Source organism: Thunnus maccoyii, chromosome 6 (assembly GCF_910596095.1).
Source record: "Thunnus maccoyii chromosome 6, fThuMac1.1, whole genome shotgun sequence".
Taxonomy (NCBI): Eukaryota; Metazoa; Chordata; class Actinopteri; order Scombriformes; family Scombridae; genus Thunnus; species Thunnus maccoyii.
Window position 1 is genome coordinate 18,686,783 of NC_056538.1, and position 27,378 is coordinate 18,714,160.

General features: G+C 39.7%; 2 protein-coding genes across 6 annotated transcripts in view; both read left to right on the forward strand.

Annotated features, from left to right (window-relative positions):
• The first annotated feature begins 2,150 nt into the window (after window positions 1-2,150).
• Window positions 2,151-9,465, forward strand: laynb (layilin b). Of its 4 annotated transcripts, none has more exons than XM_042415429.1 (8): window positions 2,151-2,383; window positions 3,009-3,086; window positions 3,687-3,984; window positions 4,327-4,484; window positions 5,861-5,905; window positions 6,556-6,633; window positions 6,790-6,910; window positions 7,176-9,465. In XM_042415429.1, the coding sequence occupies exons 2-8, from the start codon at window positions 3,083-3,085 to the stop codon at window positions 7,495-7,497; spliced, it is 1,026 nt and encodes a 341-aa protein (XP_042271363.1). In that variant the 5' UTR covers window positions 2,151-2,383; window positions 3,009-3,082; the 3' UTR covers window positions 7,498-9,465. The 4 variants fall into 4 exon arrangements, with proteins under 4 accessions (XP_042271363.1, XP_042271361.1, XP_042271362.1 ...); XM_042415431.1 differs by lacking the exon at window positions 2,151-2,383 and adding an exon at window positions 2,449-2,463; XM_042415427.1 differs by lacking the exon at window positions 3,009-3,086.
• Window positions 9,466-10,213: 748 nt separating this feature from the next.
• sik2b (salt-inducible kinase 2b) overlaps window positions 10,214-27,378 on the forward strand; it is a 42,927-nt gene continuing 25,762 nt past the window's right edge. Inside the window, exons 1-3 of one of the 2 annotated variants that reach the window (XM_042414536.1) lie at window positions 10,214-10,765; window positions 14,366-14,482; window positions 20,087-20,150. In XM_042414536.1, coding sequence (XP_042270470.1) covers window positions 10,628-10,765; window positions 14,366-14,482; window positions 20,087-20,150 — 319 coding nt within the window. In that variant the 5' untranslated portion in view covers window positions 10,214-10,627. Of the gene's footprint in view, window positions 10,766-14,365; window positions 14,483-19,306; window positions 19,419-20,086; window positions 20,151-27,378 lie in introns of those variants that run through there. The other variant, XM_042414537.1, reaches the window with a different exon arrangement.

Here is a 27,378-nt window from a genome sequence, read left to right on the forward strand (position 1 = left end):
AATGGCCTAAAGCCACATAGCGAGACAACAGAGTTACACACAGAAAAACAGCCTGTGATTGTCCGTCCTCTGTCAGCTCTCAGAGAGAGGAGCTGGTGTTTATTACTCTGCTTCCAAGGTCATCTGTTGATAGCTCTTGTTAAAAATCATACAAAAGGAGGATAAATTGCAGACGGTCATGAGGTTAAGGTTGACTGCTGTGGTACGAGTGTATGTATGTCTTTTGTTCTAACTACTCCTCCATGTTTACGTTTTACAACATATCTCTACCACCAAAGACCTAGAGATACTGTATAGGTGACAAAATCTCCTGTAGGTGGTTGATATCTGGTGACTGCAAAGGCTTTAGTATATGAGTCATATCATTTACATATTCATTAAACCATTAAGTGACCCTGGGGATGGGAAAATCGTCATCCTGGAAGGAACCATTCCCATTCAGATAGAAATGGAACAGGATAAAGGTGACCATTGAGAATAACTTTACATTCATTTGCAATGACCCTTCCCTCTAATGCAATAGTAGGAAAATTTGGCCCTCTGACAAAAATGTTTGGCTCCCTGGAAAGTTTTCACTTTCATAGTTTAAACATTAAAACCTTTATATAATTTTTCACAAATCTATAGCGGATAAAAATTCAAGAAGGCTAATTTAAATTCCAGTAAACATAACCTTGTTTACACTTAATATTGCCCTCACATGTGCTGAAATGAAGTCTAGTAAACCTCAGATAAAGATCAAATGAATAACACAAATAATCCCTTGAATTCAAATTCCATAGCTTTAGTCTATTTGCTCTGATTTGAGTCTCACAAACACAAATAGATGTACTACAACAACAACAACAACAACAACAACAACAACAACAACAACAACAGTACTTTCATTCAACCATAACTAAAGCAGGCCACCATTTATTGTGTCAGCCTCTCAGTCTTTCAGGGGAAAGTTTCAGTCTGATGATTTTGCTGGATAGAGCTGCATAAAATCTTTTTTTTTTTTTTTTTTTCATAACCCATCCAGCTGTTCCAGACTTTCACAATCAGTGATATTCTGGAAATGAAGTCGCCTGGAGACCAAACCAAAGCAATGAACAGGAAGTATAGAGCTGAAAAAAAAGTCCTTTCCTTTTCCTCCTCTGCATGCTTTCCTGTTCCATGGGTAACCTCTGTCTCACTCTCTCCCTCTTTATCTTACTCTCCCCACAGTATCGCCCTCTCTCTGTCTGTTTTTGCATGGTGTTTTCACACCGCACTCAGTTTCCTTTCCATCTTGTTGCATGTGTTATTTTATTGGAGTTTTTGGGGGGCTCACCAGCCAAATAAACTTAGCTATATCACACCAGATAAGCATGTTTAGAGCACAAAGGAAAGGAAAGACTGAGGTGTATACTTTCAACACACTCCTTTTAAGTTTTTAAAGTCATCCTTGTTCCTGTTTCTGTTTTCTTGCTTCATTTTCTCCCCAGAGAGCACTCAGTCACTCTGGTGTGTCTGTGTGCCTGTATGTGTGTGTGTGTGTGTGTGTGTGTGTGTGTGTGTATGTGTGTGTGTGTGTGTGTGTGTGTGTGGTCTGCCATAGGCTACTTTTGGGGACAAATTTTAGATTTAGTACCAATTAACTGGGGATGGCTTGTCCAATTGAAGACAAAAGCTGTGACCCCAATTGGGGGAAAAAATGATTTTTTGGTCAGTGGTTAAGGTTAGGGTTAAGCAAGTAGTGGTTGTAGTTAATGTAAGTCTCCAGGAAACAAATGTAATGTCTCCAGAAGTTACTCTGATCTGATGTGTGTGTGTGTGTGTGTGTGTGTGTGTGTGTGTGTGTGTGTGTGTGTGTGTGTGTGTGTGTGTGTGTGTGTAGTGGAGAGTAAGAATGAGAGATGGCCATTCTTTATTTTAATATAGGAAGCATGATACACAAAGAAGTCTATTCATTCCATTATAATGACATTACTACATGTGAAATGTGACTTTACTAATTTAGTAAAGGGGATATTGACTGCACACAAATTTGTACCTCATGGTTTTTACATCTAGAAGGAAAAGAGACGTTGCAAAGCAACAAAACTTTGTCATTTTCAAAGCAAAAAAAAAAAAAAAAAAAAAAAAATCCTGGAGTATCTCACTCTTGATTTTTTTCCCCCCTCAGCCAGACGCCATATGCACGCCTTCACTGGTCGAGCCACTTTCGAGTGAGCAGACTACACCGTCGTCTCTATCAATAATACAGTTTATCACGGGGTTTGACAGTCTGAAGTCCACATTTAATCTCACAGTAATCGTCCAGCACACTCGGGTGAACATGTAGAGATGGATTTTATGAAGCTGTTTGGCACTGTTATCGCCGTTTTGTTCCACCCTGGATCCGCTTCTAAAATAAATGGTAAGAATTTCCTTCGAGGGAACGAAAACTCACGTTTAAAGTCTTTTAGACGCTGCAATGTTCAGGTTTTAATTTCCAAGGTAAGACTTCGACGTGTTTATTTTTATCGAGAAAGTTTTAACTTAAAAAAAAAGGTTGCATGCATCATTAAACAAGTTCTGAGAGAATTGTTTTTCATATTTTCTTTAAGTGGTTGAAGGGGTTTATATTGTTGCGACCAGGCTCGTCTTAAAGAGGCTTAAAGCGTGCGCAAAACTGAAAGTGCTTTATAATTATAAACAGACTGCAGTCAAACTGAGCAGCGCAGCAGCACGTGATGTGATGGGAAATATCAGCTGCAGTGTTTTTGAAGTCAAGAGATCCCATAATTACTGGAATAAAAACATCTTTACTACTATCACTAATACCAGACAAGTAAAACAGCATCTATACTGATGACATTATTGATAATAACAGCCTTGATTTCGTGCTCCCACTACACCATTATGCAACACATGTCCAAATATAAACACGCATTATTTTACAAAAATCTGTAATGAATAAAATTGAAAAGATTCACAGAGAGAGAGAAAGTGTTATTTCTTTTTATTGCTTTCTCATTTGTTAATGAATGATTTGATTCCAGTGGTTCCAAACATGAGGGGTGGGACCTCCTAAGGGCCCCTGAGATCAATCCAAGGGGTCACCAGATGATTTCAGATGAGTAAATAATAAAGAAACAAAATTCTGCAACATATAATTATGTTTATTTTTTCTCCTGAAAAGGGAAAATCACTCTTCTCATGTGTCATATGTTCACAACTCATAGATACAACTTAGGTCATAAGTAGTCATGGTTTTGCATTAAGGAGTCACAAGCCAAAAAAAAGGTTGGAAAGGAACCAATTGTTTAATCTATTGTCTGTCTGTTTATTAGTTGGCATATTTCAAAGAAAAGATAAGTTGTGTGCCATGTGAAAAGCTGTAATTAACATAAGTAAGTCAGTAGTGAAGCTATTCATTGTGGCACCACTGCATTTCAGACATGTTCAGACTCACATTTAAAATGTTTCTTTTCACTGTCTGTGAAAATACACCCCTTAAAAACACAGGTTTTACACTACAATTTACATCCACATTGCCAAAAAATGTGGGAAGAGTTTGGCAATGCTAAAAATTCTGGCTCTTAATTTCACCAGATTACCTTTTACTGTAGGTTGCTTTTAATCTTTCTGCCACGTGAGTGCCACAGGAAGTCTTTAGAAAACATAAAAGCCTGCAATTATCCTATTGTTTCCTCCTTGATGCTGACTGCGGTGTCCAGGCCAAAGGATCTGCCGGCGTGGGACAGAGCGCCCTTGCTACAAGGTGTCCTACATCCAGGACAGTAGGCGTAGGATGACCTTTGAGGATGCCAGGCAGGCCTGCAGGTTGGATGGAGGCGAGTTGCTCAGCATCGAAACAGAGAGCGAGCAGCGACTGATAGAGAGATTCATACAACAACTGCAGGCTGGAGATGGAGACTTCTGGATTGGGCTCCGCCGCAGCCCAAAGAGCTTGACCACCAGCCCAGGTTGCCCCTCGCAGTACTATTGGTTGGATGGAAGCAAGGCCAAGTTCAGGTCTCTCTCATTTTGTGTACATTTGACTCTTTTTGCAATCAAAAAAACATCCTTGCATGTGCTGTAAGAATATTTTGGCTGCATCATTGAAAATGAATGTCCAGGGACACAGCACACTAAAAAGGAAATAGCATTGGAAAAAAAGGTCACAGTCAGTTGTGACTTATAAAATATTATTGGATTAGATGATGCTTGTGTGGGTGTAATGGAATGTCTGCAGTCCTTTGCAAGGAGGTGGAGAATGAGACATTGAAATATAAAGTAAAACTTTGCATGCAATAATGTAAATTGTCCAATTTGAATGCGATCAGAGTCTAAACCTTTGGATTGTATTTGCTGTAGAAACTGGCACTGGGATGAGCCATCCTGTGGTAGTGAAAAGTGTGCAGTTCTGTACCACCAGCCCTCTGCACCACTTGAAGAAGAAGGTCATTTCCTGTTTCGGTGGAATGACGAAAACTGCGACTCCAAGAACAACTATGTCTGCAAATACCCAGAAGGTGAGCCAGTGGATTTCAGACACTGTGGTTGTTGTACATGGCTGTTCTGTGCTGGGAATTATTGACATTTGACACACTGGTGTTTGTTCAGTTCTTGAATCCACAAAATCTGCTTTTTATCATCTGATGACCATTTCCAAGTGTGGCCACTGCTACCACACTGCTAACTCTAAACAACTAATGCACAATCTTAATGTTACTCACCCGGATTACTGTAATCTTCCTCCATCTCGCAACCTAAAATAGAAATATCTGCCTGTGCTCGAGGTATGCTTGATACATTAAATATGTAGAGTAAGGGTCTCTGGCACAACTTCACCTACTTCCAAGGTGCACAGAGAAGGGAAAGAAGTCTAGAGAGATGAGAACTCCAGCAACACTTGTAGTATGAAGAACAAGTTTATTAGTTGGCCGACGCGTTTTGGCTTGTGGCCTTCGCGTTTCGGCTTGTGGCCTTCATCAGGGTCATTACCCTGATAAAGGCCACAAGCCGAAATGCGTCGGTCAGCTAATAAAGTTGTTCTTCATACTACAAGTGTTGCTGGAGTTCTCATCTCTCTGATACATTAAATATTCCTTTTCTCAATTCTTCAATTGTTTTTCTTCACCTGTTTGTATATGAATTTACTAGCAGTCCTTCAAAATAAGCTTTACTCATTGTGACACCCACTTGTGAAACAACCCATTACTGAATTTATGTGCATAGTTTGTGGTCATATTTAGATGATGGCTTACAAGTTTCAGCAGGTTCTTTACTTCGAGCAGACTGAAGAGTATTTGAGTTGACAGACTCACTGGTCAGTCTCTAAACGCTTTGCTCATAGAGACGGAGGACAATCTCCCAGGTTTCCCAGGTTGTTAAACTGGGTGGAAACAAGTAGAGAGTTTAAAAAAAAACCCTGAAACCAATCCAGAGTCTTTAGGGTGGCCCTTCATATTGGGGCGGTGACATGCAGTTCACTGCGGAGGAGAATGGGGGGAGAGCATCATTTCCGGTAAGGCGTGTCCTTGACAAAACGTAAGAGGCGTAGGTTTGTTAGCGGCTATTCTCAACGCCATTCAAGCAACTACCATGTACTTAGATATCCCTAGACTTTGGCAGGTGGAGATGTCGGATTGTCTGGTACTGCGAGACTATTGGGTTGATTACTTTTAGAGCATTTTCTGTCGATTCTTCATTGTATTTGTCTCTCTTATATGTATATTTCAGATGTAAAGCTGTTTTTGAATGTGTGCTGTTATGTGTTTAAGCTCTTTTTAATAGCTCGGAGAAGCACCACTGATTACATTGTTTTACAAAAAATGTGCTGTATATAATAGCATTGAAAGGGTGAACCTGGGTCAACTCATTGACGTCTTTTTATTGTGTTTTTCAGAAAATGTACCAGCATTTACTGGGGAAGGGAACACAGCACATGCAGGTACAGCATGCACTCAATCACCCCACTCAAACTGCCTGAGTATGTACTGTATGCATGATGTTTCTGTGGGATATAGATAACAAGGAACTGCAGATGTGTTTGTACTGATCAAGGAGAGTCAGACTAAACTGCCACATCACCACTTTTTTATCACTTACTTTCAATGTCATCTTCCATCCGTGTGAAGAAAAACCTCTAGTGTGCAAAATGTATTAAAGTATGAGGTATTACACCTTAAACTCAAACAGTAATGGTCACAAATAGTGCAATATGATGTCCTGTATTATTATAAACTTCATATCCATTAGGTATAGATGTTCTTTAGGACAATGGCCAAACTCCTCTGTTTTACAAAACGTGGATGACAGCATATTCATAACTTATGCATTTACATAAATCCTGAAATACTTTGATGCATGTGATCACATCATCTATCAACAAGGAAATTCAAACACTTTCCACAAAAATGGAATTAATTAGATATAATACTTTTATTATTTTAAATCATACTCACATATTTTGGTAGCCATCATTTCAAATCAGTAATGGTTAGATAAACAATGTTTTATCAAGTATAAAGTATTTTTTCTAATATTCTACTGATGATATTCAGTTCAATTTGATATTCACACATTTTTTCACTGCTCCAGTTGCAACTCTGAGGCCAAACTTATTCTCAACTACAGAAAGTGATGAGAGGATAAAAATAGGACTACCTGAATCATCAGGTAGGAGAAGAAAACCTTTCTTTTACTCTAATTTAATTTTTTTCTTGATAATTAGAATGAATATCATTTGTTATAAGTAAAGTTTGAAGTGACAGAAAAATTTTGAACCCTAACAATGAGAAAAGCTGTTTTGTCATGTAATGTGTTTTTTCTTAGCAGTGTCTCTCTCAGACGACACCCTGTATGTTTCCTACATCCTTTACGCAGCTATTCCTGCTGTACTGCTGCTGCTGTTTGCAGCTGCTGGGTTCTTCTGCTACAAACAACATGCTAAGAGGTAAAAGCAGAAACACAAATAAAAGCCAAGTTGTTTTACCACATGACATACCATTTACTCATTTATTCTACTTCAAATATAAAACATGTTTATGGATGCAGAGTAACTCAAATTCCATATGTATACAGCACTTCTTGTATCTTTGTTCTTAGAAAAATATGCTTCTTTTCCTCTTTTTTAAGTGGTAATTTTGTCAAAGTTGTCACTGAAGCAGTATGTTTCCTGTTAACCCATGCTGTGATGTGTTCACTGTGTTCATATTCAGGAGGAAGACAGAAACGGAAAGCTATCCTGGCAGACCCTGGATGTCAACAACAGCTTCACCCTGCCCCGCACAAGGACCTTATGCCTTTAGTGACATTACCAAACTGCCTCACACTGCTCTGGACAGCAGCATGGCAGCAGACATCATGACAAAATACTCATGCGCACCTTCCCAGGACTCCCAGTGTGACGATTATGAGAATGTGTCATGCACGGACAGGGAGAGCGGCTTCGTGACCAATGACATTTATGAGACCTGCAGAGCTCAGAGCCGCCGCTCCCGCAGTCAGGCTGGTTGGGTGGAAAATGAGATCTATGGATAAAACTGTTGATGCTTATTGGGTCTATGCGAGTGTTCATCTCCCTCATACCAGCTAATGAATATGACCAAACTACACAGAGGAACACAATGTTCTCCATCCCCTCTCTTCGTCTACACCCTACTGGTTACTTTTGTGTACAGGATGACTTAACACGTGGCTGTGACGGACGGCTGAGTGTATCCTCAGTGTTGCAACCTGAGCATTCAGCATGCAATGATGCTTATAGCAGGGTTTCCCAAATTTTGGTCAACTGTGACCCCATATTTAGGTCCCAAAATTCTCAAAAACGCCACCAACAGTGTTCTTAAGATGTTGTGTGGATCTGGGCACAGCATTAGATGGATTATATAAAAATGATAATATATTTCAAATCTATTTAATACATTTTATTATTAAACAAGAATATGGTGGAATGTTTATGATGTTATCCATTTTAGTTTAGTGCATTAGCATGCTAATTTGCTAATTATCACTAAATATTATAGTTGAGTCCAATGGGAGTGTCATTTTATTTTGCAGGTATTTGGTCACACACTAAAGTTCCAGACAAATCACAGTTTTGACCTGTTGATGGCGCTAAATGAAAAGTTGAGGAACCAAAGTTAATACAATATATCCCAAGGGGACCATGAAGGTCTGTACAGCAATCCATCCAACAGATAACAAAATATTTCGCTAAAACCTCAAAATGTCAACCTCATGGTGGTGTTAGAGGAAAAGTCAGAGGATCATCAAAGTAAGGAGGATTTATCTGGAGACCATGAATATCTGTACAAAATTTCAACTCATCAAATAGTTATTGAGAAAGTGGTGGACGGATCAACATTGCATCCAATACATCAAACAATGTCAGTTTAAGGAATCCCCTCACCCTGTCTGCAAGTGACCTTGCATCAGGTCCTGACCCCAAGGTTAATAAAATCTGGCTTAAAGAAAGAAAAACATGTTTTTATTCTTTTCTACTTGATTCCAATGCTTTCTATTGTTCAGTTTTAACCATCACTTCTTACAAATTCTGTAACTTCACAGCAGCACTATGGTTTCGGTTGCAAAGAGGTAGTAATGGACTCAGATATGCATTAATAAACCAGGTCAGTTTGGCAGTGCAGCAGTGCTGCTATATTTGGCAGCACATTTAACCCTGGATACAAGCGCAACTTTTGAGGACTCACGCAAGGTTACTCATCTTGTAAACAATACAAATTTAAACTACTCAGCTGTTTTCCAGTCACGTCACCATATCTTATGAGACACAAGGACAAAAAGATCCTGTTGGATCTCTGTATATTCCGGGACTATTGTGACCTTTTCTCTAAACCTGAAGAGCGGTGTCAGCCCTGTGTAAGGCTTCCTGTTTGGACTCTGATGTCAGGGAACAGGACAGTACATGCGAAAACACTGATGACAGAACAGCGGTGACCCCAGTAAACCTCAAAGCTGTGGGCTTTCCTGACTCCACCTGACTGTGTGAGAAACTGAACACTCCCACTAACTGACAGTGCACAGACTTTTTTTTATTTTTTTTTTTTTTAGAAGGGACCAGTTTTGGATGTGTCATGGATTCATTCATCAGTGTTTGCTTGTAAAAGCAGTCTTGTAAATTTGTAAAATGATCTCTGATGTACATTGCTGAATTCAAATACATGCATTTTTTGTGAATATGTAGTGAGTGGGCTGTTGGGTTGGTGTCGTGGAAAGATGTAGCAAGCCCAGTAAGGAGAGGCTGAGTATGTTCTTGGAGAATGTTAGACAGGAAATGCCAAAAGCACATCTGGAACTCTTACATTCAGGAAGTCTATGCGTGACAGCCGAGGCCTTCAGAGCAGTGCTCCGCCTGCCTGCTTAGCAATCCACTGTTCTGTGTTAGACTGTCACTGCAGAAGCCGTAGAGAACAACTGCTGGGTGTGAATGTGTGCTGTATTTCAAACAGACATGAATTTCGGATGTCAAATAAAGTTTCGTTGCAAGATTGTGTGTCCATTCTTTATTTTGTAATATGGGTATATTTGAGTGTATGTATAGGGGAAGTGTCTGTGTGGGAGGAGATGTGTGTGAACGTAAACTGCCTGATACTGAAGCACAAGTACTACTGAACTGAGGGCAGCATTTGAAAAGGAAGCTTTTTTTTTCAGTTTTCTATGTTTGCCAACAGATGGTGCTGTTATGTAGCTGACCAAAGTGTCTTTGTGGCTGATAAAATGTCTGGTTTCACATGGTTTCACATGAGGTCCTGCATGTTACATTATATAATGTTCTATATTATGATATATTACCTTGGGACTTGTAATGCCCATTGCAATTTTTTTTCTGGATTATATGAATAAAACTAGTTTTAGTGGAATGCAAATGCATTTTTTTAAATTCATGATTTATGTTATATCTCCACTATATAATTTTGTTTTAAAATATTTTCCATTCATTCTTGCAGAGCACTTTATGTGCAAGTAAAAGTAGCAGTTTGAGGCTGCTTTAAAATTAATTTAACCCCTTTTCCTTCCACATTTCACTCAAAAGCCGAGAGAAGCTTATTACACACCTGCAGGGCAAAACTTCAAAGTTACCTATGCGTGCAATCAAGGAGGGCAGGCGAGCAAACAGATTTCAGAATAGCAATTTTACCGGTTGACGTAAGAGGTGGGTCTGGTTGTCTTGGCAACCAATTGGCACTGAAGTGTGGAGCGGCTCCGTGGCCCCGCCCCCTGTACAAATACCCCTATGGCTTTGACGTCAATACACGTCAACCAGAGAACATGATGCCTCTTTGCAAGTCAACTCGTGTGCTCTCTAGCTGATAGAGGTGCCTCAAGCTGAAATATTATCGCTCTATTGTATTGGAGAACGTGGTGTGACAGCCCCCGGGCTCAGCAAATGGCCTGCTTCGTATCGCCGCACTGACGGAGAGTGTCGCCACATTGGCGTTCAAGCTGGCAGGGCGACACAGAAATCAACTTTGTCTATTTTTAATGGACACGCTTCGAGCGGCGGCGGTGGAGGCGGCGGGCGGTTTGTTTTCCTTTCGTCTTTATCTGTAGCTGCTCAAGCAAGCCTGCCTGTGTGAGCCCCCCTCGTGTGTCCCCAGCTCGTCTGGCTACCTCCTTCTCGTCCACTAACAGTCCCATTTAGAACAGCATGGTCATGGCTGACAGTGTCCAAAAACCGCTGATCCGGGGTCCGGTCCGAGTGGGCTTCTACGACATCGAGCGCACTTTAGGAAAGGGCAATTTCGCTGTCGTGAAGCTGGCCCGACACCGCATAACCAAGACCGAGGTGAGTAAGTGGTGTGTCGGTGAACTAGTTAGCCTGAAAGCTAATGTTCAGCTGAGTTACATAACTTTTTATGCACTAGTTGACACTTCAGATATTCAGAGCAGATACCGAAATGCTGTCCACATCGTGCACTAATAGAAACTTGGATCAGGTAACTGCCCGGCCACTTGGCTGCTGCTCCAGTGTGAGCAACAGCTGATGTGTTTGAATCCTGCAGGTAGAAGAAGCACTGACTGCCTGCACGCTCACCCCCCTCAGCCAACATCACTGCCAGTAAGAGGTTTGACCACCAGTGCTGCTGGGAAACACAAACTGTAAACATGGCATGCTTTCTTTCAGCATCAATACACCTGCACTCCTCTTTGGTAACAACCCAGACAGTACCACAGTGTACCAACTCAAGAGCCAGGCTGGTGTAAACATCCCAGTCGCTGTATCTGGGGCATGCAGCATGGGTCGGTGGTCCCATTATGTAATCCAAATAATGATGTGATTTAGTGGTTTCTTGTGCCAGCAGTGCCGAGAGCTTTGCGAAGAGCGGGATATGCCAGCCAGAAGAGCTTTGTAATTGGAAAGCAAAAGTGTTCTGCACGCATGTATGCAGACAGCAATCCGACAGCATTGCTGGGGGGTCTTTGCTTAGTTTGGAAAGGGTTTGATATTACAAACATTGCACGCTCTCAGGCGAAGCAACATGAGCGCAGAGGGAACAGGGCTCGGATTTGTCCGAGTTTACCAATAGTTTTATGTCAGCTCTCTGCAGAGAGGCCTTTCTTGACCGGTGCCACTGAGTACCATGTCTTTCTATTGTAATGACATAGACACAGGGATTTACTGTAAAGAGAGGCCAGTCTGTGTGTGAAGAAGCTTGTGTGTGTTTGTGCGAGACAGAGGGAGTGATTGAAAAATAGGCCGGGAGACTTGTGAAAACACAGTTGCACCCTTTGATCTTTGATCTCGTGGGGCCTCTTACTGTTTGCTACTGAACGTGAGCAATCATACTGTACAGAAAACCTAAGGTTTACATCATTCAAACGGGGACCCTGGTAGGTTTAATGAATAACAAAGCAAGAAAATGGCTCTTAAGACTCTTATCATGTTAATCAGGTTATTAAAACCTGCAAAGTGGCGCAGCGATAGTCTAGCCAGGTAATCTGCAACCATGTAATACTAACAGCTACGTGAATGCAGGTTTTCATTTCAGCCAAACACTACACCAGGTGATTTCACTGAGTGGTTGCGCCTCTCCCTCAGCCGGTGTGGTATTTGGGTTGAATGAAAACGTGCATACACTTAGTGGTTTTCAGATCACCGGTTTAGCTGGTTTGGTAGAGGTCACTCAGCGTGGTCGGCACACAAAGCAAACTGCAGCTGCTTGGCTCGGCCAGACCCATGGCCAGAGCCAGGCTGTTTGTTAGAGTGGCCAAGGTCAGCTGTAGAGGCAGGCGATCAACTTTATGTGATGCCATCTGCGTTGAGAAATTGCCAGGGCATATGTAAGCCTGGTGTGCGTGTAAAGAAAACAAGAGTTTAATGACACATGAAACAGCAGATCTGATGTGTCTGTGTGCATGTGTGTGCATATTCCTAGATAGGTGTACCTGTGTATGCATAACCTACTTTTTCTACTCATGGGCCCTGCATGTTATACTGACCCATTCATCCCATTATGTACATATTGCAGCCTGTGGGGTTCACATCATGCAGGCCCATTCCCATGTGGTCCTGTCTGTCAGCTCAGCAGGTAGCACATTTACTCCATCTCTGATCTTAGCATTCTGTGGCCTTCTCGCTCTCATTATTTGTATATATAAGCTAAATTGTCATCAGATTGCCTCATGCTAGCAGAGATCAAAAGGAGTCTTATTTTTGTGTGTGTGTCAGTATTGTTGACAGTGTAATCAGTTAGCTCAGATCTTTTCATGCTATATATCCTCGCTAGTAGGCTGTTGATTGTAAATGTGATGCCCTAGAGGTCCTGACTTGTAGCTGGAGCGCCATTAAAGGATTTGGATTTCTTTATAGGATTTAACGCCAAATTGCATACCTTTCTGTAGTGTGGGTAGGGAAGTAATAATGTGAGTGTTCAACATCAAAACACCCATTATTACACAGCTGAAAGTGCCAACTACAAATATGCTAAAGAGGATCAAAATGGGTGTCAATGGGGTGGCGGTGTAAAACTCAACTTTAAGATTCAAACTAAGCAGAAGGTTGTGTTCAGACCGGTGACAACACTGTGTGAAAAAACGCAGCCCCCTCATTCAATTCAATGATACCACTGTGTTGACACACCGGGAATGCCAACTCAGAGGGCTCCAACATGAAAACACAAGGTCGTCTGGCAAAAACGTTGGACCTGGCTCTTGACTTTTTTCTGCAATGAAATGTGACGCAATCCAGCAGTGCACTGCGATGGCCGGTCAAACACATGCTTTCACACATTCCTGGGAGATGACTTTGTAAAGTTGACAGGGTAACTCTGCTGTTTCCCTAGTGATCGTCAAGATGGAGGATAAAATAAACATCCCTGTGATAAGTTTACAGAGTTGTGAGATATTCTCTCTGCTGTACAGTATTTTGTCATCTGGTAACTCAAACTCATTTATCTGTTACTCTAACCGGCCTTCCTGGATCCTTTTTTATAGGGCTGAAGCTAACGATTATTTTTATTTTCAATTAATCTGTCGATTATTTTCTCATATAACTCATTTATCATTTGGTCCATGAAATATCATTGCCTCCAACTTTTTATACATGTTCACGCTTTTATTTTTTTCAATCTTTTAAAATTTCTTTCCAGTTCCTTTTTTGAAGGACTTTGAAGCTGCCTCGTGTATAACGTGCTTTATTAATAAATTTGCCTAAAAAATTACATAAAATAACTAACTGATTAATTTTCTACCATTCAACTAATCAACTAACTTTTTCTGCTCTAGTCTCACGGGAACCTGAAACAGCCCACATCAGTGTTTTTTAACACAGCGCTGTTTTCGGTCTGAATGAAGAGGTTTCTAGCTTCATATACCAGTGGTGTGAGTGCTGAGAAGGGAACTGGGGTCTTCTGTTGTTTACTCCTCCAGCTTGGCTCACAGACATTTGGGAACACTTCAGATCAAGCTGATGAAATGTTGTTTATGAGACAGTCTGAAGGAGAGATGTTAATACTGCCTTGTTACCTACCGGACAACATTAATCAAAGCCAAGACTGTTGAAGTTGTGAGTTGTGCAATTTGCACACGTACATGTCATTGTGGGTGTGCGTGTATATCCAATGAGGCATGTGTTTTCCTCTGCTGGACCGATTTATATTTCATCATGGCTCAAATTTGAAGACTGTTTATGAAGATTTCAGCACAAGCTGTATTTAAATATTTATCTTGTGTCTCGGAAACAGATCTGTGCTCTCACAGCTTAAAAGGAACAAACTGTTTCCTTTCGCTGCTTGGAGAATATTAAATTGCTGTACTAGTGTGTGCGTGAGTGCGGTATTTCTTACTGCCCACCGAGCCTGATGAGCCCTAACAAGGATTCATTTGTTATTGACAAACCGACTGATTACAGTAATTAATTCATTGTTGATGCTCAATCACTCTGCAGGTGGCCATTAAGATCATCGACAAGACCCAACTGGATGCCGTCAACCTGGAGAAGATCTACAGAGAAGTTCAGATCATGAAGATGCTGGACCACCCGCACATCATCAAGCTCTACCAGGTGAGCTGCTTGCTGCATTTCCTCTAACCTACAATATATCATGATCTTTTGCCTGCCTGTCTGTGCTGTCACAGATATAAACTCGCTTTTTTTGTGTCGATCCCTAATGGAAATAATCTGCATTCATTGTTATTCCCTATGTTGTAATGCTGTGTGGAGATGGTTTCCTGTTTTTTCTTGTAACTGTTATTTTTGCTGGGTTTTGTCTTTTGATTGACATGCAAGGGATTTTTAGATGTTTTATTTCTGTCTTGGGTGCTCAGATCTCTCCCATCTCCCCCATCACAACTCCTCACAATCTGACACTGCGACATTGTAGTCATTGTAGTTGTGATATTCGAAGAACCATACAGTACATATGGAGTTAATCCAGTTTGTAAACCACACCTAGAGATATTTATTAAATTATTTTCCATTAACAAATGTACCCACTTTGACATTAAACTTTTAAAGACTCATCTGTATCTCACCTGTTGTTGGCTGGTTGTCTGATGTACACTGTTCTTACAGTGAAGGCACTGTTAGCTATTAGAAACAAAGAGGCCTCTTGGAGAGCAGAGGTGACACTTTAATATGTAACATGCATAGCAGTCGGGGGCCCAACCTAACATCTGTTCAGGGGGCCTAGAATTAGCCGTGCCTCTGGCTACATTGTGAACAGAGTTTTGCGGAGCAACATTTACCACTGCTCCTTGTTTATCTTCTCTCCAGGTACTTTAGCAGTCGGGGTGTTGAAGCACAGGACCAATTCAGGTCATTTTCTAATGCATTAACAAACAACTGCTGCCTAGCAGAACCTGCCACCGCTAGTTTAAGATATGAGAGCATAGTTAATGAGTGACTGACACTTGGCGCTCTATGTGTCTCTGTGTTCTGCAGTGTGTTAAGGTGCTATGACATGATTCACACTAAATAGTATTAATAATAATTAAGTTAAAGTTAATATCAATGAAGTGTTTTGTTATTATCCTGGGGACATCAGATCTGACGTGCACTGCAATATCAGGACTTATTTAGGCTGTGTATAAAATCAGATATGGATCTATTTCACGTCAACAGTTTTTAATGACTGTTAACTTACTTGTAAAATCTCTAATTTAGGCCAGAATAGATTCATTACTTGTTAAAAGTAGTCATCAAGCCTCTAGGATTTTATGACACCATGGAAGAATATATGCATTTTAACATGTAGACAGTGTCAGTCTTTATTTTCAAAATGATTTAGCTAAAATTACCCAAAGTGAAGTGATCTGCGGCTGCCTAGAGGATATCATCTGCATGTTTCTTAATGTTTTAAGAGTATCTAATGAGCAAAGACGGACTCTATTTTCATGACAGTACAAACACCACCACAAGCAATGCTATAACACGAGCAGTGCCCTTTGGTATTTCTGTGCCCTTGAAGCTGCAACAAGATGGGAGTTTCATGCTGATGAAGCAAAATGAGCAAATCGAGTTGTTGATGTTTTCATGAAAATTGACAGTGGTGAGAGTAGATGTACCAGAACCAGGTCTGTTTTAAGAACAGCATCAGTAAGTTAATAATTTGGTGATTTCTTAAGTAAGCACAAATATTAAATTGACTGAAATCACAGCATCTACAGAATGATACTGAATGAAGTAAATTAACTTATTCATAAACTTATTTATAAAACTCAGTTGCCTCTGCGCACATCAAGCCGCTGGTTTGTAACTCAGTAGTTTCCTAGTTTATGTAAGACAATATACACACACAGTTCAGAGTTCAGAGTTCATAAACGGACAAGTAATAGTGAACTCTGGTCCTGTACCTGTATATAGTTCCCTCAAAAATTCCCAAAATGGAACAAAAAAAGTAATGTCCATGGTATGTACATTACTTTCTGCTTACAATCTCACAATGCAGTGCACCACATTTTATAGATGTGAAAAAAAATTACCTGGTACCAGGCTGGGAAATTAACTTTTTAAAATGTGAACATCTACCAGCCACTTACAGATAAATGTTGAAATTATCCAGCCACTCAATTGTAAATCATTATTTTCTGTCTGAAATCTACCAGCCACTTCCATATTTTACCAGCATTTGGCTGGTGGCTGGTGCTAATTTCCCACGCTGCCTGGTACACTTGAAAAGAACGGAGCCAATCACTTATGTTAACAGTAACATCTGTGCTTTTCCTACTATGACAAGTCAAAATGTCGGATTTGAAAAATGTGTAATTTCAATCATCTTCGTCTCTTTCTCCCATCTAAAATACATCATAGCTTTCTTTCCAAACTGTAAACTGCAAAGGTGCAACTCACATTTAATTCTTAAAATCCATTTTTGTTTGTGATATGCAGCAGAAACTTGCTTTAATTTATAAGGTGAAGAAACAAGTGATTTTGCTGTTTGGCAGTCTTTGAAATTGTTGCTTAAAAATTAAGCCCAATGTCACAATCAGTAGTTATGCCAAGTGCTAAAAGCATTTTTATAGCCATGAATCCCATAAATGTCTTTCTCTCATCTCACTGTGGCGCCTTACTAGTTATATGCATGTCCAGGTGTGCAAGGTGAGTTCATGTAATTTTTATGACACTCAAAGTTTTCTGCTGTTGCACTTTGTTGATACATTAGCAAGGCAGCACAGGAAAGTAATTTCACCTAGTTACCGTGATGTCGGCTGTCTCACAAAAAAATAGCCTAACCGCCAAAAACTCAACAGTTTTAGTGATTCAGTTGTATTACGTAACCCTGTGGGTCCTGTTACTTTGTTTAGGGAAAGTAAATGAGTGTTCATTGTCATTACACAACCATGTGGCGCCATTCCAGCTTTCAGCTGTGATATTTTGGTGTGTATCATTATTTCCAACAGCCCATCCATCCAATCAGCTCAGGTCAATTAGTGATTTCCGTTCCAGTCTCATAAACTGGGGTTGGCCCTGTGGCCCAGTGGGAAGCCCGAGCTAATGAAGACACACAGAGACACACAGAAAACCCAACTGTGGACCCCACACTAGATTGTCATGTGTTGTGCAGTCTCTTCTCTCTTGACCCCAGTCTTATTCTAGACTGCTGAGAGGCTTTCTATAGGTAGAAAAATTTTAAAAGTTAAAATTAGCAATTGATATTGTTTTTAAAATTACAAAACCAAACCAAAGTCTGTCTCATACTTTTGTGCTGATGCAATACCAGATGAATATTTCATTTATCAACCATGTTATAGGAAATGCTTGAATATATTAAGGATATAGGATGGGTCATAACCCCAAAACAATATCTTTTACACTACTATTAATTCCCAAGTTGAAAAAAACATTACAATCTTATTCAGTTATTCATTTAAAGTAGCTATTAGTACAAGTATTAAAACATAAGTCTAGTCTGTATACAGCATGCAATTCTGGGACTAGAACTGTACTTCCTCATACCCTGAAAGTACTAAGATGCATGTTTAGATGTTTTATATATCTACTGATTATGTTTGGCATAACACTGTAGTGAATAATGTTCATAGATCAACTTTGGGCAAGTGCCCAAAGGGCAGTGCCAGACCCCATGAAGCTCGAAACACAAAGTGCTGCTTGCCATTCATGTTATCTGGAATTCGCACTTGTACTGACAATTCTTCACTTATGCTGTAAATTATGATATGACAGAGATTTGACTTCACAACAAGGAGTTTGTTTTGTCTGGAGCCAGAAATACTGTGAACTTATAATACAGTAAACAGTATACTTAATGTATTATCTCCACTGTATTAAAGTTGCATCAATAATCATTGGCAGTGCAGGAATGCTTTTACTGTTATGCAGCCGTAGCCATGTAATCAAGTGTTGGAAGTGTTATAGTTTAGCCACAGGGCCCACTGTATCAGGATATGTTACGTAAGTATTAAGACCCTGTTGAACTTCACTCATTTCAGATGAAGCATCGTATTGGCTTGACATCTGGCTTTGCAAGTAGGGCTGGATATCAACCTAAGCACTGTTTTTGGGACCAAACAAACAAAATGAGTCCGTTACACAGAGTTGAAAACTATCATGTATACAAAGCTGGCTTTAATTGTGCAAAAAAAAATATGTATAATTTTTAGTCTGAAAATTGTATTAAAATTATAATTTTTCCAGCTTTTGTCTATTTTAGTTCTAGTGCAGCTGCTTTTGTTTAGACATTATTTAACATTTGAGAACTGGCTTCTGACAAAAAAGTTTTTTGTAGGAAATTTCTCAAAACAAGGAAAATTTATTTTTGTATAATATCAGCCTGTCCAGGGACTGAAGATGTAAATTAGCCTTTTGGCTAAATCTGGAACATTGACATCTTATTAATGTTAATGAATGTGTATTGTCCTAGATAGATAAATAAATAGATAAAGTGAAAGCAAAGTAAAGAAACTTGGGTATTGTGTTGATGTTATTATAAAAATGTCAAACAATACCCAGCACTGCTCGCAAGACTATAGTTTAAGTTGAAAATGCTGTCTTAAACATGTGCCTCCCCTTTGACCCAGAAAGGTATATAAAATGGGTGAACGAACAGCTTAAGACGGCTAATACATTCACGACAAACAGCATATGAAGCAAATCAACATGTTATTGAACATGTTGATTTGCAGAAACAACACAGACTGTTCTCATGGTGGATATTTTAACTTGATCAAACACAGGTGTAACTAATAAAGTTAATAATGGCTACATTCCACTCAAGTGTGCTAGTGCCAGGGCCCTGCTATTGTGCATGCTGGTTTACTGGCACACCTAAATGAAATGGAGCCATCGTTAATGTTATTAGCTACACCTGTGCTTTTCCTGCTGTGATAAGTCAAAATGTCTGCTGTGAGAAGGATTTATTTCCCAGATTAGATGCTCTATTGGCTCACACTGCCAAGTGTTTTGAGTACCTACGCTTAGGCTTAATTCATCAATCAGTTATATTCCAGCTTCATAATACAGAGAGGAAAGTTGGATAGAAGTGAGGACAAAATATGTTTGTTACACAAACATGGTGAACCCAAAAAAAAAAAAAAAACTGGCTTTCATTTCCTAAATCCATGAATTGGTCAGTGTAACAGATGGAAAATTGATCATAAACAATGAGCGTGGGATTTCTAGTGTGAATGTCTGGCTCAGTGTGTCTGATTCATCCTCTCCTCTCCATCTGATTCTCCCCTCCGCATTTAATTCTATTCATCTCCTGAGTGTTTCTGCTTCTAAATCGGTTCTCCTCCTCCTACACAACACAGCACCGTGTGAGGACCGAAAGGTTTTAAGTACCATTCAAATATACTCGGCAACACCAACCGTCCACCTCCATTCTCTTACATGGATGCCATATTTAGATCCTGTGCCATTCATGTATTTTTGTTTTGCTCATGACTTTGTGGGTGCCAGACACTGCGGTTTAACCTCAAAGAGTGCAGTGTGGTCAGTTGTGTAATATTTTAGCTATTTGTGTCTGTCACAATAGTTTTCTTTTTTACTTCTTCTAATTCTCTACTTTTTCAGGAGTCTGTTTATTAAGATTATCTGATGATATTGGTATTGAAAAGTGGTCTTTTGTGTTTATTCACGTTTACTCTCCCACTCTTTTTTTCCCCTCCTCCCTTGGCCCCCTGTTCCTTCGTCCTCTCCCTCTCTCAGGTGATGGAGACGAAGAACATGCTTTACTTAGTCACGGAGTATGCCAAGAATGGGGAGATCTTCGGTGAGTGATCTTTTCAAGTACAAGATCAGTCTGACCTCAGTATCTTAAAACACTGTCCCACCCTGTTCTCTCAGGCCCTCCCCATATCAGTTGCACAAAAAATCTGCACTGTTGCATCAGTAATGTTTTTGACAAACAAGGAAGTATCAAAGTCTTGTTGAGTTTGCATTGCTTCTAAAGTTATACCCGCCCGCAATCTCAAAGGTCACATGATTGATGGAAATCTGAGAACAATGTCCTGATGTAGCCCTTGTCATGTGCTGCTCGTAATTGCTGTGCTAAATATGCTGACAGCCTTTCATTGTCATATAAAATGACATCCCTTAGGGTCAGTGGAGGCCATAAAGGAGCATCATCAAAGAGAAGAAGATCCATTTATTACTATATGTGTTGAAGAATCACTTGCCGCTGTCTGGTTTACTGCTTATCATGTTGAGATTATGTAAGATATCAAGATGACTTTCTACATGCTTGCGAACACCAGTGTCATTCCTCCATTTTTACTGACTGTCACATGGGAATTAAATTGTGAATATTGGCTTTTAAACTTTTGTCCTGCGCTTAAACATGCAAGTGTTGGATCTGCAAAAGTAGCAATTAAAAAAGACAATCTATTCAGCAACACATTCATGATTTACTTGGACAGGTAGAGCTACAGTATTAGTTTTATTTGCGCTAGACAAACAGCATTATAACAGATAACAGAAGTGAAAAGTGACAAGAGAGGCAAATAATTTAAAAAGCTAATGTGGAAAAAACATGAACTGGCAAAATAAAAAAAAGTCACACAAAGAGCAATTCAGCACCAATCAACTGACAATAATCATATATAAAGAAAAGGAAAAAGAAAGGAAAAAAATAGATAATCAGTGTTAAAGTAATACAAAGTAAACACCGCAAATTAAATGTAACAACAATTTCTTTTCAAAATTTGAACACATCTTACCTTAATCATTTTGGACCTTTTTGGAAATTGTCTGTCATCCAAGAAATCTTTTTTTTTTTCTTCACTGTCCCACTCAGACATTTTTTTTGAGAGACTAAAGCGTCCAATAAGGAAGTATGCTCAAAGTTGTCATATAAACAAAATCCAAGTTTCCGAGTGAACAGTCTAAACATACAGTGTACAATACTGAGTTTTCACAGTCAGTCTCTTCAAGTGTTTGACACACTGTTTTGGTGTAAAGCATAAATAAAGACACTCATGTTGGAAGGGGACAAACAAGTCAGAACATAGCAAGAATAGTCGATGAAGATAAGAAATTATCTTCGCCTGCCATAGCTGCACATGCGCTCTATCGCTGCCACACACACACACTCGATTTGTACAATGTGTACGCACTGAGATCTCAAATCTAGCACACTGGACTTGCACATTGGCGCAAAGACGGAACACATTTATTGCACTTTTTTTTGCATTTATTGCAGGATTATAAATGTTTGGATCGAATATTGCAGGACTACATTTTTCAAATGCAAAAACTTCCTGGAAGCATTCCAGTTCTGAACATGCAGACTAAATCATTCAATCAAATATTTCAAGAACTTATGACACAAGCGGAGACCTGTCTGATGTGGACAACCTGTAAGTGGATCGTGATCCACATAGATTATTGGCCTCACCTATTAGGCAGTCTGAGAATGTGTGCACAGCATACTTCCAGACACAGCAGCTGAGAGGATTACTCCAGCAATAGTCTACGGTAAACTTAATAGTCGTGTGTGTGTGAGTGTGTTTGTGTGTGTGTGTCTTTGTAATTTTGAGGCCAGTGTTCCACTTGTGATGTTGACTCAGCAACTGCAACTCCTGCTCCTGTGACCTAGAGAGAGCTGGGAAGCAAACAGTAGGAAAACTGAATGAGAATAGAGCGTGGTAAAAATGTGAAGGAAGTACAGAAGTGCACAGAGATAAAACTGAGAGACCCAGTATCAGTACACATGTTACAACTGCTGCAGCTCAGTCCCCATTAACCTCGTCAGGCTACGTATCCACATGAATATTACAATCCCCTCACTGCAACTCTTAAATAACCAATCGCGATTGTTTAACCTCATTTTGGAGAATCCATAGATTTCCTCATGGATCATCTTAGGGTATTATAAAACCATTGTGTCCTGATTCCTCAGACCCCTCTGCCCTGATTGCACAATGTAATATAGTTATGTAAGAAATTGATATGTCATCATCAGCTGCAGCAATAGCAGCTTTGACTCAGCCAGGACTGGTAGCTGCAGCACTACACCCTGCTCAGGAAGGCAACAATATTACACTATTCAATTTCACGAGATTGAACAATCATTTTTTATTTCCAAATGCGCTTTCTGGAGATGGATCAAGTCATTCAGTCATGATGCACTCAGACAAATGGATAGGCTGCTAAGCCAGATCTCTAGCCTGTTCCTCCACTATTGCCCTCCAGAGAGTTGCCTCCGCTTCCCTGACATGATGAATTTCTCAGGTCTGCTCCTGGCCATAGGTTACAAAGAGTGGAAGATGTGGAGTTATGGATGCTTAGCAACCCACCCTGTTACAGTGAATCAGTGAGACGATGGATGAGCCTCTGATTTTCGCTTCAGACCAAACAGTAAATGTTGTGGATGAGCAGGAGGGGTAGTGCGTATATGTGTGTGCGTGCGTCTGGAGCTATGAAGACAAAGAAGTGGAGCGGGGTTTGGTACAAGGAGGCGGAGAGTGATGGGTTCATTCTCGCAAAGGGGTGGGTGGGCACATTATGGGCACAGCAGAGGCATCCATGCCAGTTCGTTGATGTGCCTTTGTGTCTGTCTGTCAGTCAGCCTGCCACTCCAACAGTCTGTCTCAACACCGCAGGATGGATCAAACCTGGAAATTGGGTCAACCACAAATAAAGCAGAGTTGCAGAGAGGAGAGGCAGGAGGGAAGAGGAGGCAGAAGAGAATAGAGGCGTGAGCAGGGGACATCCATTTGAATTTGGAAGGTAGTGGGGAAATGTAGGGCATGCATATTTAAGAAAGCACTGCTGGAGAGAGGGGAGTATAATAGCTGGCAGAGAGTAGAATCACTTGTGCAGATCTCTTGTCTGACTGATGGAAAGGGAATGAGACAGGGAGACTGTTGACTTCAAAGAAATGCTCTGGCTATTTTTTGGCACACATTCTTATTTACTTAGACTGTCAATTTAAATTTCACCACAATCCATCCCTCATATTTCTGGGTCAGTTTTCTGCAGATCTGTCAGACACCAGGGTGTGGCAGCTTGAAAAACATGAATGAAGAGAGGAATAGCTACAGAAAGTAGGACCAGTTGTTTGGCACCAAATAATTTGCTAGTCTTTAATGTGTTATAAGTTTCCGTATTTCGATTTTGATTGTTAATTTTACCAAAAAAATAATTTATCTAGTGACCCAAAACTGTATATGCTACAATACTGATTTCACAGGTAGCGCCCCAAAATTACTCTTAAAAAGCTAAAATATATCAGTACTTCCAAGGTTTGTAGATCTTAATTTACATATGATATTCAACCTGAAATCTGGATGTTTCCAAATGTTGTGTCCATCTGCATCAGCAAAAGTTATGTTTGACCTACAAAAAACACGGCATTTTTGAGGTTGTCTCAGTACTGATGTAATTACATGATTTCCGCAACTAACGTTCCCCTTCCACACGATGTGCAAAATAGATTTGAGGGAGAAAAGTCTACAGACTATATAGGACTGGACCTTCTGTTTTTTGTGATCCTACATGACGAATGTTGAATAAGACTATGTGGTTTGCAGACGTGACCAACACCAGCATGGTACACATATGTACACACAATTTATCAGTCTATTATACACTGTATATCTGACATGGTTGACAATATATCGGTCATCAGTATTGGGATCATGCCAGATATGCTTCACTAATTTCAAATTTTAATGCTACATTTGTTAATTACAGGTGCACTCTGAATTAATTTTAGCCGCAGCATTCTAGTTCTGTATAAATGTGACAACTTTTAACTGATTTACAGTAAATTAAGTTAATATCTGCCTTTCTGTGCCGAGCTTTATCGATGCTTGAAGAGAGCAGATTTCCTCCCTTTTTGATATCTACAAAAACATGTTTTCAGTTGAGTGACAGCCAGCGTCTTACATGGCAGCTTTCACAGATTCACCTGCAGAAAAAAAAGGATGTTTGCAAGTTTTATGCTAGAGTAAATGTGACATGTTTTGCTGCACTTGAGCTGAGGTAATTTGTGCTTGTCTTCTTTGCTTTGCAAACACCTGGAAACAGTAAGAAAAGAAAAAATCAGGATATTTATAAATAAGTGTTTTTTTAGATGTTAGTCTTATTGTATAAGTAATAAACTAAATTGCATAGGTTGTTATTGGTATTGACATAAATGACCATTATTGTGATCAGTGAAATGTCTATATCTTGTATCCATAATATATTTAAATATATCATCATCAAATTGTCAAATTTAGGTTGTTTAGTCTTTAATATATGTAATCTTTTATTCACATTTCTTAACCACCTCTCAGACGTTTACTATAATTTATTGTAAGAAGAACAAGACCAAAGAAAAATAGCCAGTGGTGTTGGCATGGATCATCCGCCATTGGAAAGCTAACAAATATGCCGTCATCTTTGTGATCTTTCATGTCAAACATCTTCAAATGTCAGACTTTTATTAAGTGTGTTTATTAAGTTCTTATTAAGAGGTTTATCTTTAATATAAAACTAATACTACTTGGGATCAAGGGTTGTACCATCACACCAAAAATAGACATGATGAGGCAAGTTAATAAAGCCATATTTTTCATAAAGTAAAATATGTTCACACATGTATAGAATCAGACGGTGGTCCTGTAAAATTATTTTTGATAACAGCTTGTCCTGTTCCATGAGACATCCCCTATGAAATTTCAGTATCATTCCATGAAAATTGCAGGATGATTAAATAATCATCCATGGGTTATTTAAAAGTCTTCCTTCTCAAGTTGCCCATTGAAGACATCAGGCAAAATGCAAATTATTAACCCCTAAATGCACAATTATTCTCAGTAGGCTAAAGAAGTACTGAAAGCCTTAAGTGCACTGAAAGGTAGCTTGTCATGCGTCATTCCCACTGTCACACTCGCTGTTTTCAACTGTCAGTCACACACTGGCAGTCTTGTGCCATGTCAAACCACCTGTTTTTGAGTCTGAAAGTGGTTTGACTTTCTGGTTGTTCATCCAATTAAACAGGCCTGATCACAAACTAAAGAAACACATGCATTATAAAGTTTTTTTTTTCCTTTTTTAGGAGATTAGAATTATGTTGTGGAAATTAACAAATACAAAGAGAATCACAGGTTGAATGGATGATGGTGGGTGATGGGAAAAATATGATATGCTCAACTCTACTCAACCCTGCCCTGGATAGAAGCTGGGCAAAATAAGCCATGAGTTTTAATGATGAAGGTATTCTAAGTGGATCCAACTTGGGAAAGTACTAAGTTAAGAGCTTTGCTTTTTATGTAAATCAAGCTGGAATAGTTTTCATTTGGATGCTTCCTGTATGAGTACTGTAAGTAGGGGTGCAACGGATCACAAAACTCACAGTTCCAATCATATCACGGTTTTGAGTCACGGATTGGATCATTTTTTGGATCAGTTAAAAAAAAAAAAAGGGGGGAGAGACAAACATAATTTTACCCTCCATTCATTCTATAAAACACTTTTGCCAATGGTCTTAAATGAAAACCACATTCAAGATGTCCAATGTTTAAATAAAATCTTAAAATATATAAAATATTCAATACTCAATTGTTTAATTAAATTGCAATATGAGGCATGATACTTTCTTCCTTTAAACATGGTAGTGAATGAAACAACAGCCTGTGTCCACATCATCAAAACTTGATGATAACTTACAAACATGAACACATCTTGTCCTGCAGCTTAGCTTGTTGAACGAGCCACCAAACAAACATTCACTGGGGAAAAGTCCACCACTAACATCAGTTAGCAGCTACGTAGCTAATTAGCTGCTCAGATGCAGCACATTAAACGGCATATAAACATACCTGCAGATGTCACTTCAGACCCGTTAGATGTTGGTTTGGTTGTTGCTCTTCAAAATCCCTGTTAGCGACATGTTGTCCGTCCATGACTTGTACTTACAGCGGTTTGTTTACTTTGTCTCCAATGAGACATTAAATTTTGCAATTAATCTGCGGTTCACATGCGTGCTGAACCGTGGGGGGCGATCTGTAGGGATCACAGATCAACTACGTTCCATTACAGCACTAACTGTAAGTATCACATGGAAGAGAAGTATCTCAACCAATAGCTGCTGTTGATCTCTGGCGGGTATAACTCGGACTAAAAGGCAGCTCATACTGGCTCCAGTCCAGTTTAACCCCTGAGGGTACCAATATAATATCAGCACCAACATCTATCAACATGCTCATAGATGTGACTTTAATGTGGGTGCTGCATTTAAGTGGTTTGGGTATCAATTACTGATGTGGAAACAGAGTGTGTGCTATTTGAGTGTGTTTGCCCCTTGTAGTCTACACACACACACACATACACACACACTCCCCCCATGCCTGCCCCACAATGTTATCTGAAGTCCAGCCAGAGGTCTATCCAACAAGCCAGTTTGTACCCATGATGTTTGTCCCATCCAAACCTGAGCAGCTGTTAAGAGACTAAACTCCTCACTCAGCTCTCAGCAGAAGTGGAACACAGTGGCTGTTGAGCTGTTCCCTAATACCCTTATGATTCATACTTGTTCTGTTCGCTTTCCCAGGATGCAGCTCTGCATGCCTCGCTGTGCTGTGGTCCTTGCCCTCGCCAACATTGTATCAGTGGATTACTCATCCTTCCACTGGGGCAACATACCGCATTGTGTGTGCGTGCATTAGTGTGTGTTTGTGTGTGGCTGTGCAGTGTTGATTGCTCAAACAGTAATGGCTTGTTTTTCAAGTGCTACCGTAGAGCAAGCAGTACCAACACAGTGCTGCTGTTGTCACAGGATGAAGATTAGTTGTGGTGTTTAGCATTTGGTTTCTCGAGTAACAGAAAATTTAACAATTTTGATAATCAAATAATTATTTATCAAGGAAAAATGTGAAACATTCACTGACTCCATCACCTTAAAAATTGAGATTTGTTTTTATATCATTGTACATAGAATATGGGTTTTAGACTGTGTGTAGCAATATGAATGTCAACTTGGGCACTAATAAATATTTTCGGGTTGTCTGTCC